Genomic DNA, 12,414 nt, shown 5'->3' on the forward strand with positions numbered 1-12,414 from the left:
ATAAAAGGAGCTTAAATAATTCAAATTTTATTTATTGAAGCAAGCCAATCAATAAAACATTGTTGACAATATAGTCACGTTTCCATTTTCCTAAAGCTTATTGAGAATATGATTCAAGGAATATAAAGATATACAGCCTTATCACCTCAGCACGTTTCCTTTGACATCATTTGTGATGAGTTTTGACAAAGCTCCATGATTGCTAGGGATTTCCTTTTAGCTATTACACGTGAATGTATACACAGTTCTGTAACAACTATTTCCCGATTAAGCTTTTAAAAAAAGTAAGCACATAAGAATGCAAATACATCTTTCAGGACACGCAACAGATGAGAGGCAAAGTATTTGAAGCACACCGTTGAAAAGAGGGCCGTAAACAGTACAAAAGCTCAGAGAACAAAAACCCATACATATTTAACCATGTGATACAAATTCTACAGTCTGTTAAAAAGGTTTGATTCCCTCTCCTTTTCACTTGCTTATAATTCATTTGTATTGATTATTATAATCACTCTTGTATGCCAAATTGAGAAAGGGTGGGCTTTTATAAATGTACAAATATCCAAGATGTCGCTGCCTATAAAGAACAACCCCCCACAACTAAAAAGAACATACCCCACAACTAAAAAAAGAAAAGAAAAGAAAACTCACTAATTCACTACTCTAGCATAAAAATACATAAACATAAAAAACAATAAGAAATAACAAGTGGGACCTAATGAATACATAATCTGTGACTACAGAAGACGTTAGCAATCCAGAGAGAGAAGCAAATGAACATCCAACTTGCAGAAATGCAAGCGTTGGGTGTCCTCCTCCTATTCATTCGGATTTGGGTTGGCATCAGGATACTGGGAGAGGTCAAAGGTTAGCACTTTGCTGATGACACAATCTCCTTGCTGTGAGTGGAAGAGAAAGAAAAGATACTGTAAACAATGCCATCAGATGCTTCCAAAGTGCATTTATTTTATAGCACAAGATGTTATTATTGGTAGGTTTCTGCTGGAGGACAGGACCAGACATTTGTTTTAGGATGCAATGTTGTGGAGAATCCAAATATAACTTCTTATACATCTATACTACACAATTTCTGCAGTACTTAAATTTAGAATATATTTTATTAATTTTAATGTCACATAGAAAATGCAATATAAATACATTTCTAAAAGGCAATACTGGTCATAGAATGACAAAAAAATCAGAAGGGACCTCAAGGCCTATTATTTATTAACTATATTAATTTAATAGAATTTCAATCAGATCTTTGTCTGTTTACTTCTTAGCTGTGTATAGCAATAATTTCTAGTTATACAATTATTCAATTAACTTGACTTGGACCCAAATAAGTAAACATTTTGTGGATGGGTTAACAGTTGACCTACATGAATAATTTCATGTCGCACTGATCCCACTTGTGGTTATATTTAACCTCACTCGCAACCACATAAAAAAACATAACTAATATTTTGGTCTACAAACAGCAAGAAAAAATATTGAGGAGCTTTGTAAAAATACAAATACAATTTAAGGCTTTTTAAGACTTTTCAAAACCAGGAGATAATTCTGTAACAATATTATAATGAAACGCACCTCTGGATAAACACCGATGAGTGAGTCAGCCTTGGTGTAGAATTCCTCTTTGAGAGAAATGACGATGGCCTGGAAGTTCAGCACCGACTGGTCTTTGATATAATTGGCCACCTTGAGGGTACAGAGGGAAATTATGGGTTGTACTTTGAATTTAATGTGATGGATGGTAAGTAAACATCACAAGCAGCCTTTATAAAACATTCAAGAGGCTGAAACAAATTATTTCTGCAGACCTTGCCAATGTTAGTGTTGTCCAGAGCAGCATCAATCTCATCCAGGACAAAGAAGGGGGCGGGTTTATAGCTAGAGATGAACAGGAGACATGTTAACAATATTCCAACAGTGCAATGAAAATAAATCAAACCTGTATAAAGACTGTACACATCCGCTGTTTCACCTGTGAATAGCAAAGAGCAGAGCCAGGGCAGCAACAGTCTTCTCTCCTCCAGAAAGGTTGTCCATGGGTCTGAACCTCTTTCCTGGAGCCACACAGTTATAGTTGATGCCATCCAGGTATGGCTCCTCCGGGTTTTCTGGGCCCAGAAAAGCCTACAGAATAGGGAAACACTCGTTGTAAAATGTTTTGCTTCACGATTCATATGAGATATGCGACTTGTGTTCACTGCCGTAACACAAACCACATTATGTTGTAGGGCATTGGATTTATGTAGGCCATTGTAAACTACAATGAGGCATACCTGGGCACTGCTGTTGCGTGAGAGGGCCTTGTAGATCTCATCAATGTTGGTGGCCACGGACTCAAAGCAGTTATTAAAACGATCAAACCGCTCCTTCTTGATCTGCTCAAAGGCTTGCTTGGCCTTCTTGGCTCTCTTACGAGCAGCCTCAAACTCTGAGGGAAAGACGGACATAAAATCGTGAGATCATTATTTAGTGCTCTAGAATGGGTCTTTAACCTGCCTCGTTCTCTCTCTCTCCCTCCCTCGTTCTCCCATCTCACCGTCACTGGTCTCTTGGAACTTGTCCCTGACACTCTCCAGCTTCTCCATGGCCTTCATGTTGGGAGCACTGATCCTCTGTAGGATGCTCTGCTGCTCGTTCAGGCGCTGCTGCAGCGTGTTTGTCTCCGCCTTGATCTCCTCTTCCGACAGAGTATCCTGTAGGACGTCACACAGGATTAGATAAGTTTACCTTAAATCTACGGTTCGCAACATTTTTTAATTTAAGGCTTCCGATTGTTGAAACAATAATGAGGACCACCATCCCAAATGAATGAGAAAAAACATGACAATAAAAGGGGAAAAATAAACTGGTATACTGGTAAACTACTATGGATGATGCCTCTGTCATGACTAAAATAAACATTCTGCTTACTTTTATTCATAACTGTCATTATGTATTCAATCATATTTACTCAACACCCATTGGAGCTTTTACTGGCGCTGGGTTGTCACCCACATTCATTTTGTTGTTTCGAAAGACGATACATTTTGTGTCACTGCATCAGAGTGAATGCTAGCTAGCTAAGAGAGGAAACCCTTTTGTCCTAATTATGCATGTGGTGATATTAAAATCCATCAGGTCATTGAAATCATCATCAATCATTTTTTTTTCATCTAACCATTTAGCAGTATCTCAACAGTCCACTAGATGGCACTCTAATGCCCCAAACTAGTGGTTGAGAATAGCTGCCTTAAAGGAGTCATAACCTGGTTTTATACGTATCCAGCCCCCCTTGGATCGCTTTGGATCAATTCGTAAAACTTATTAGAAAAAAAAAAACAAATTTTAATCAAACATTGAGCTTGTTCTGACCCTTTTTCGTACCGCGATTTTATCGCGCGAGGTTTTGACTGGTCCGGATGTGCATTGTATAATATGTAATGAGGCGCGCGTTGATTCGCCGCAGGAAGGACAGAGCCGGGGGGGCTTGCCTGCATGCAGACTCCAAAACATAAACAGCCCCCTGTCATGGCGCACACACTAAATGACGAACCTTACGGAATTCAGGCATTTATGTACGAATTATCTTGCTGTTCTCTAATGGCGGCGCTTCGGCGATTTCAGGTAGCGGACGGGGCGGGGTTGGGTGGTGAAAGAGGGGTGGGCTTATGCAAGTAGCCTCCACGGTGACGTCACCGTAGGCGCAGAATCAAAATCTCGTGCTTTAGGAATGCACACCCTTGTGTGCTATTCCTGTTCGGAAAAAGAGCAGAAGCGAAAAAACGGCGCCACTTTCAAACTCCAGCCTTTCAGGCAAGTTTCAACTGAGGTCAAACACAGATATGCATGTTTTAACAAGAGAAATTGCGATTTCCTGGTGATGACTCCTTTAAACTATAGCATTGCCTCTTTTGTATTTGTTATGCATCATGTAAATGTGTACAGAATAGTGTTATATATTATCATCATTACCGTCACGTAGCTCTCTGGATTTGTGTCACATTTAAATAAAATCAGGGGAGGAGGTGAAGCTGGCCGTTTATGCATGTAATCTAAGGCAGGTGTTGTGTTTACTAGCTACCTTAAGGTCTTCAGTCAGGTTGCTGTAGTCGATTTCGATGAGAGCCTCTTTAGCGAGAACAGTGCTGGATGTCCTCTGGCTGCTGGTCTCTTCTGTCTGGGAGCTCCCCTGGATTATCAAACAAAAAGAAGGGTAGTTTTTTTTTTGTTTCACTCCCAATAGTATAAAAGTTTGCAGTGTGTTTGTGATTACCTCTCCCTGGCTAATATCATCCATTGTTCCAGAACGAAGAGGCAGCCTGATGTCCTGCATTTTGCAGGCTTGCAGCAAGTTGTGACGGTCGCTGCGCTTCTGCTCCAGTTTGGTCTCGATGGCGGTGACCTCCTTCTGGAGCTGCGTCAACTCTCTGGAGAATACAAAAACATTCTTAATATAAATATATCAATTATATCTATCATATGACATAAAAAATATTAAAGTTTTTGTGTGCTTGCAGTCACTGACTTGTTAGCGCCACCCAGTTTTTTGCGGATCTCCTCCATATCATGGTTCTTATCATTGACTTCAGATTTCTTGGTGAGGTGCTGGTTCTTCAGGTCCTGCAGTTGAGCCATTGTCTCATCAATGATCTTCATGTGTCTGTGCTCCTCCTGCAGAGCAAGAAAAAAGAATTAAGTTGGTGTCGAAATTGAGGACAAAACAGATACGTTCTCATCCTTCGCTTTATTTCTACCTTCTTTAGTCTCTCGATTTCAGCTTCATCCTTCTTAACGGTCTGCTCCCACATCATGACTTTCTCCTGGTCCTCCTTCAGTTGATTCTTCTCATAGTCTACTTGGATACCCAGGCGGGTCTTCTGGGTCTCAAACTCAAGACTGAAGCAACATGTGGAGTGTCAGGTTAAGACAACACAGGAAACATGTGACAGGTTAACTAACAATGTGTAAAACATCTGACACTTCAACGGGCTCATTGCTAAACTCACCGCTTTTTTGCAATCTCGTTCTGCCTTTTCACCTTCTCCTCCTCAAACTCTCTGATGTTCCTCACTCCAATCTCCTTACAGAATTCAATAAACACCTCATCCTCCACCTGCAAAACAAAAACATTTATAATGACATCACTGCAATGCCATATATTCATAGACTTCTAAATGGACCTGACTTGGTGTCATTCTCACCAGGTTCATGCGGTCTCGCAGGTCTGTGATCTCCTTCTCACGGGACTGGATGATCCTCTTGATGTCGTTGATGCGAGGGCCAAAGTTTGCCAATTCACTCTCGAGTTTGGACTTTTCCTGCATGACACAAATGAAACGTTTTAGTGCACAATAAATATAGCAATAACAAATCGGGAGAAAATACTGCAGTGTAAAGCAGGCTGTACCTGCATGTTGAGGGAGAGGTGACGGGTTTTCGTCTGTTCCAGATCACTCTGGGAGTACTTGAGTCTCATCTGCAGACCGTGGGCCTGAGACTGCACCTGACGCAGCTCTGCTTCCTTTCTCTTGGCCTTCATTTGCTCCTACAGAGGGAAACATTAAGTGGACATTGTTGGGAATTTACTTCAAGTGGCAATCGATCGCTGCAGTCAGTGATTACAGATCAAACACAATTCACATTTTGACGTTAGCTTTAAGAAACTAATCAAGATATCCTGATATCTAACTGAGGACAAATAATAATCAAAGTTACCTTGAGCTCTTCTGTCAGTTTTTCTTTCTTCTCCTTGAGCTTGTCCACTGCCTTCTCATCCCAGCGCCTCGCCTTGGCTTTCAGGTCGCTGGCTCCTCCAGAGATGACTCCAGATTTCTGGAAGAGAGTACCATCCAGGGCTACCGTCTGGACACAGGGACACAAGGAGAGGTTAGGTGGAAGAACAGAAAAAAAAATGAATCTACCAAATCATCAGGTAGGAATTCTAGCTTTCCAATACTTGTAATTACTTGAAATGTTTGATAATATCTGTAGAACCTCAGTTAGTGAACTAAATCAAGGCAAACACCTTGTGTCTGTACGGTCCTCCAAACGCGATCCTTCGTGCATCTTCTACGTTCTCACAGACCAGGGCGTTTCCACAAGCATACTGGAGGGCTTTCTTTATGTGTGGAGGCTCATAGCGGATCACATCAATCACCAGTTTGGCTCCTCGCAGTTCTCTCAGTTTCTCATCTGTTGGTTTCACCTTGGATTTGACAAGAGAAAATCACATTTAATATCCCCATCATGGTTTTCCTGTAAGTATAATTTTCAGCAGAAAAATGGTGTCTGATGCAAGAAAGTATTAACTTAATATAGCTGACTGTAGACTTTATTGTTAACCAGGCACACCAGCTACTGATATTTCAATTAGTAGCTTTGAAATGAACAATACGTGTATACTTGTATATATGCATACGTGTATATATAACAATAACAGTAGGTCCACTGGGATGAAGCAAGAGCTGTACGAGTATGTGTAGCTGTACCAAACCATCACAGTACACTACAGTGCATGCAGCAGCACGCAGAACCGGTATATAGATTAATAGATGTAATGCAAGTTCCGCCGGAACACTCTTAACCATACACCATTAGCAACATATGCTGAGGTTAGCACAACAAGCTAATATGCATGCAGGTCAGTCACACTCTAGCAAGCCAAAAATAAAGCACTGGAGCTGAAAGGCCCGCCAGTGGGTTCCCATTCCCATTGATTTTGCCCACTGACAACTTTGGCAGTCACTAACAAGCGGCTTTGTACTTCTGTCTGTTTAAAATAGATTGAAAGAAAGAAGCTGTACTGAACTGTGACTTCTGTGTACCTTTACACATCTAAATTATACACATTTCGCATCAGACATAAATGTCTTCTTCCTAAAATGTGTTCAAATGTGTTTGATGTTTTCATTCAGGATTGCCACTATGTTACTGTATACTTCTTTACTTTCTAGTATTCACCTCAAGGTAGTCGAGGGGAAGAAACGTCTCGGGCTCTCCTCTCTGCTCCTTGATATATTGAATACAGTCTCTGCCGGTCTTCTCTGAGTCGACAATGATGGCGTCCATGTTCTTGCCCAACACTTTGGTGACAGCAATCTGATACTTTTTCTGAGTGGGCTGGCACAGGTCGATTAGACGACCATACTGCAGAATGAGAGAGAACATCACATTTTTACTCATCAGAGTGTATTAAATGTTGGACATTCAACTTAAGTAGGGAAGCAGGAAACTGCAGTCTTGCAAGCATAAGAAAATTAGATAATATTGTGCGTCACAGCTGCCTTACCACAGAGCCAGGGTAGAGTCTTTTGATACTCTCCATGATCTCAGCCTTGCGCTGCTGGCGACTGTTCTCCTGCCTGTCGATTCGTGCATCTCCCAGCTGTTCCATTACCTAAAACAAACGCCAATAATAACGGGATTCATTATAGATTTTTTCACGTGTCATACACCGGTGAATCATCAACAGGAACATCAGAACCAGGTCCCTGTACTGTGCCATGGATTACTGGTACACCGAGCCATTGTTTATTTTAGTCACATTATTATTTTTCCCTGTGGACATTTCTGTAGTGAGAAACATGAATTGATTCATATGGAAAATCACAGGTAAGATATAGCCGCAGTTTTAAGTTTTGCTTAAGGACAAAACGCATTTAGTCATGAACTCAGGTCTTCAAGAGAATGGTGTCCAACAACTATATATCATCCTGAAATCATCGATAGTCAGCTTAGATAACAACATTTGAAGTTACTGCTTTTCTTTCCTTGTGAGTGTATTAAGCACCTGGTTAAGCTCCGTGTTGATCTCATCAATTCTCCTCTTAGCCATCTCCACCTCCTCGGTCAGCTCTTCCTCCATGCGCTTCTGCTCATCCAGTGACTGCCTGAGAGGCAACAGGACAAAACAGTGGAATTAATAAAGTTGAACACTGTTCAAACATTTAAAACAAAATGAGAGTACATTACCTGCTGGTGGTAATGTAATCTTCTAATTTCTCGATACGCTTCTGGTTTTCCTCAATTTCACGTATCTTCTGTTTGATTTTTGCCTGGAGAGAAACAACAACATATATGGTTGCATGCATTTAAATCCCTCAAAATCATTTAAGTCTGGCACAGGCAATGCTGTATCTTATTTACCTCCGTCTCCACTTTCTTCCTCTCCTCCAAGTCCAGGCGGTCCTGGTCGGCCTTCTGGTCGCGGTTGAACTTCTCCAGCTCCTGTGCCAGGGTGGCCGCACGTTTGCTGGCCTCCTCCTTCAAACGATGGTACTGCTTGACCTGGGTGGGGCGGGAGAATAAGAGGGTCATATAAAGTCATCTATATTTTAAGATCAATCTGATCTAATAACCACAAGGAAAAACATTTTTACAGTTCACACCCCAAAACATGGGATTTGTATTTGCTAGGTTTCCAATGAAAAGTAGAATGATAGTCAGATATAACTTCAATCTCAGTATAATATTAGTATAAATGAGGAATCAGTACCAATGTAGCAGAATTTTAACTTGAATAACTAAATCAAATCCTGCAAATAATAAATATTGAATCATAATATATAATGAATTCAGCAACATTCTGACATTCTGACTGACCTGGTTTTCCTCCAGGGTGAGATCCTGGCCCTGGCTCTGTGCTTCCTCCTCCATGCGTTCCTCAAAGTCTTGCTTGGCCAACTCCACCGCCTTCATTTCTTTATCCAGCTCATCCATGTCCCCTTTGCGTTTCTTGTACATTTTCTGTGCGTTTTGCAAAGACTTGCGCGCCGCCTCGAGCTTCTTGATCTTGTGTGAGGTGTTCTCTTTGGCCTTGATGTACTGCGGCCTCTTTTGGTTTAACTCAGAGTCTTTCTCTCTGTGAGTCAAGTGATAAACAAAGGAAATTAGTTATACAGTAGATCACCTGAGAAGAAGATGAAGCCATCTGTGAGAAGGTCATCATGTAATCGCCACTTACTTGATTTCTTTTTCAATGGTCTGCTGCTCCCTCATAAGCCTGCCTAGCTCCTTCTTCTTGTCCTTCAGTTCCTCTTCCACATGGTCCATCTTTTTACGGTCCTTATCGATCTCCTTGTTCCGCTGGCTCAGCTCTTTATTCAGCTTCTCAATCTCAGTCTCATTGTGGTACAACTTGAAGAGTTGTAACTGAACACTTGCTCTGGCCACTTCATCTTTCAGACGCTGGTAACGTTCAGCCTGATGGAATGATGTGAGGAGACATGGACAGAGACAGAGTGATGAGGTATGTTTTCCATCGTTTGTATAATAATGGCATCTATTTAACTAGGAACACGACACTGAGATAAAAAAAATCTCCTTTTCAAGAGCGTCAGGGTAAGTCGCAATAACAGACAAATAACATAAGTCAGCCAACACAGGTAATCAAAACGAATCTGAAGCCAATCTTAACAAAGTACCTTTCTGTGAGTCAAAATTCCTCTCACATGACATTAACTTTAAAATCAAGATGAAGAAGTTAGCAGCAAACAAATACCCAGAAATAACATAACTTGCATACATACCTCCTCTTTCTCTTGCTTGGCTTCTTTTCTCTCAGCAGCAATGTTTTTCTTACGATGGTAATTGAACTGTGTGTCTTCCTCTGCTTTCACCATTTCCTTCTTCCTGCGGTCGTACTCCTGGGCCAGCTCTCCAGAACGTGAGATTTCCTCAAACAGAGCTGTACGTTCTTTGGGGTTCTTCATGGCAATCGACTCCACAGCACCCTGGAATTCGAATAAGCAGAGAACTACAGTTAACAATAGCAACTACAAACACCATGTTACCAGATATGAATTTAATTTAAGTTATATTTGGGTCTCTGCTTTCAGTCTCACCTGGAAGACCAGGAAGTTCCTAGCCTTGATCAAAATGCCAAGCTTTTCCAGCTCCTCACTGTATTCAGGCAGGCCCACCACCTTGTTGTTGATGCGGTATTCAGAGGAGGAACCTGATGCACGCGACAACATTGGAGGACAGAAAAAATTAGCTTGTCGAAGCAAATACAAGACGGCTGCAAGTGTCTTTCAATAAACTTTCTTATAACAAACATATTTACATAATACAATATGTTGCCTAAGCAGCTTTGATAATGCAATGACTAAAATAAAGTTCTGCAAAGCAAAGTGGGACATCTCTGACTTAATAGTTAGGTGCTTTTATATGCAAAGATTACTGGCAGTAACTAATGGTTTTGTAGTTTGCTTGGCCATATAGCCTTATAGAAGCACTAATGAAACATTACACTATTCTTTTAATGCAGCAAAGTTTATGCCTTCTAATGTCTTGTACTGTCAATGGATGCTCATACCAATGATGGCTCTTGTGAAGGAGCGCTCCTCTCCGTTATCCTCCTGGTACACCATGCTGACGAAAGCTCTGTTGGCAGCTGGCTTCCCCACAGGTGCTCCATGAATTAGATCCTTCAAAGTCTTCACACGCAGGTTGCTGGTCTTCTCTGCCAACACGAAGCTGATGGCATCCATAAGGTTGGACTTTCCTGCAAAAATAGCATACATAGTTTTAACAACCTATAAAAATCAACATGAAAACACAATACATACAACTGTATACTGTAAACGCCTATGTAAATCACGCTGGACATAATGTGTTTCCACAAATAAAAGCGTTATAATATTAAACGTTTAAACAGACAAAGACAAATCTTAATGATGTACACAACAGATGGATTGTTATGCACACATGCAACATTGCACAAGCTGACAGTAACATACCATAACACGAAACGCATTGTAATAAGCAGCGCAGAATGGTAACGTTAGATGGTAGAATAATTAGTACGATAGGTAACGTAGTCAAACTGCTGTCCTGCAAGTCAGAAGTAAATCACATACATAGACTACATGTTGTGACGTCTAACGTTAGAGACAGCGGAGCGTGACTTCACTGTGTTTACAGTCAGCGAATGCTAGCAAGCTGTTTGCATTAGCCGCGATTTAACATTTGCTATCATAACATACCAGATCCATTGGGTCCGATGATTGCCGTGAACTTGTGAAAAGGTCCAATGATCTGCCTTCCTTTATACGACTTGAAGTTCTCGATCTCTATCAGTTTTAAATAACCCATCTTCGTTATATTACCGCCGCTGTCCTGGGAAAAAAAACTGGAGTGAATACTAGCTAGCTAGCTAGTTAGCTAATGGCCAACAAATATTTAGCTAGCAAGCAATCTCAAAGACTTCGTATGCACGCAAATGAATGAACCTCTCTGTTCAAACGATTGCTGCCCTATGCATATGTCACATTATGATGTGCATATTTAGTTTACTTATCTAAATAGCTTCATAAACGCAATCAAATCGACGCGACGCGGTTGTGACAACAATGCGCCATTTTACAACCCAACAGGAAGACCCTCGAGCGCGCGAGACACGAAAACTCGCACATTCTCGCGAGACCAATGCTTATGTTCTCACGACCACAGTGCTGTGCCCTCTATACCACCACTACCGTTAAAGTAGCCTATCACAATAAATAACGTTAATTGATCAAATCATGTCAGACAGCGTTAATGTTTTGTGCATGCGCATCACTCCCTTTATTGATTCATGTCAAACAATGCATAACGGCTGCATTACAAGTTACCATGGTCACCAAAGGCATCCAAACACAACAGGATCTGATCAGCGAGGAAACTTCTGCAGCTAGTGGACACGGTCTAGTCCTAACATTAGCTCATATACTTTGGCCATATCTATAACGTCAGAGGTAAGTGCTGCATTACATCTGTTATCAATTTTTCTGAAAAATGTTTTAAAAAGTCTGTCCTAAAGTTAACTTTTATTTATCGTTTTTTTATCGTTCACATTAACTCCTCATTTCACCGGAATTTGCCATTGTGAAATTTGTCATTCTCTACATTGTGATAATACATTATAATAATAATATATGATGATGTAGCACTGTCTGGAATATTATACAGTTTAGTTCAATAGACTTTAAAGAAATACATTCAGAGTATCAATGTTGTCCTACTGCAGAACACATTTTCATAATTGTCAGTATTGTGACATGCATTCATGGTTGAAAAGGGGGCATAGATGTTGAATGCATCAGGGTGTGATGTTCAGTTAGCAGAATAATTCATTTCCATCCATAATAATCAGCATTGTTTATGTGTCTACTCCCTCCAGACTATTCAGAAACTGAGAACATGTATAAAGTGGATTTGCCTGCAGACATGCACACAGAAAAGGCTGTGGAGAGGCGACGGTCTGCAGAAACAGCACGCAAGGCCCGGATCTTCAACACCCGTCTCCGTGTGTTGGGCATTGACCCTGATGCGCTCAACCAACAGGTCCAGGAGAAAAAACATCAGCAAAATATGGACATACAACGGAGCAAAGCTTTTGGTAAACTATGGGCATGATGAGAGCCAGGGAGGGGTCTGAAT

General features: G+C 40.9%; 2 protein-coding genes across 2 annotated transcripts in view; one reads left to right on the plus strand and one right to left on the minus strand.

The window, feature by feature from the left end:
• Nucleotides 1-8: 8 nt before the first annotated feature.
• LOC311016995 (structural maintenance of chromosomes protein 1A) lies at nt 9-11,384 on the minus strand. The gene is made up of 26 exons (XM_084015075.1): nt 10,980-11,384; nt 10,310-10,498; nt 9,837-9,949; nt 9,522-9,725; nt 8,957-9,195; nt 8,596-8,854; nt 8,140-8,280; nt 7,966-8,048; nt 7,784-7,883; nt 7,283-7,390; nt 6,955-7,140; nt 6,020-6,199; nt 5,710-5,856; nt 5,402-5,539; nt 5,196-5,312; nt 5,001-5,107; nt 4,749-4,890; nt 4,520-4,665; nt 4,268-4,421; nt 4,076-4,183; nt 2,552-2,708; nt 2,289-2,443; nt 1,988-2,139; nt 1,824-1,893; nt 1,591-1,701; nt 9-899 (listed from the first exon to the last, which is right to left on the minus strand). The coding sequence occupies exons 1-26, from the start codon at nt 11,086-11,088 to the stop codon at nt 819-821; spliced, it is 3,696 nt and encodes a 1,231-aa protein (XP_083871201.1). The 5' UTR covers nt 11,089-11,384; the 3' UTR covers nt 9-818.
• A 72-nt stretch (nt 11,385-11,456) lies between these two features.
• The window catches only part of ribc1 (RIB43A domain with coiled-coils 1), a 119,351-nt gene continuing 118,393 nt past the window's right edge, over nt 11,457-12,414 (plus strand). The window contains exons 1-2 of the mRNA XM_084015076.1: nt 11,457-11,729; nt 12,155-12,373. Coding sequence (XP_083871202.1) covers nt 12,175-12,373 — 199 coding nt within the window. The 5' untranslated portion in view covers nt 11,457-11,729; nt 12,155-12,174. The remainder of the gene's footprint in view (nt 11,730-12,154; nt 12,374-12,414) is intronic.

The sequence above is a fragment of the Eutrigla gurnardus genome, assembly GCF_963514095.1.
Source record: "Eutrigla gurnardus genome assembly, chromosome: 8".
NCBI lineage: Eukaryota > Metazoa > Chordata > Actinopteri > Perciformes > Triglidae > Eutrigla > Eutrigla gurnardus.

What these genes read in the sequence shown, in the direction of transcription:
- LOC311016995 (XM_084015075.1), bottom strand. Translation starts at nt 11,088, where the DNA reads ATGGGTTATTTAAAACTGATAGAGATCGAGAACTTCAAGTCGTATAAA. An exon ending in GGAAGAAAGTGGAGACGGAG is followed by an intron (nt 8,049 to 8,139) that starts GTAAATAAGATA and finishes GTTTCTCTCCAG; the next exon opens with GCAAAAATCAAACAGAAGAT. An exon ending in TTCCCCTCGACTACCTTGAG is followed by an intron (nt 6,200 to 6,954) that starts GTGAATACTAGA and finishes GTCAAATCCAAG; the next exon opens with GTGAAACCAACAGATGAGAA.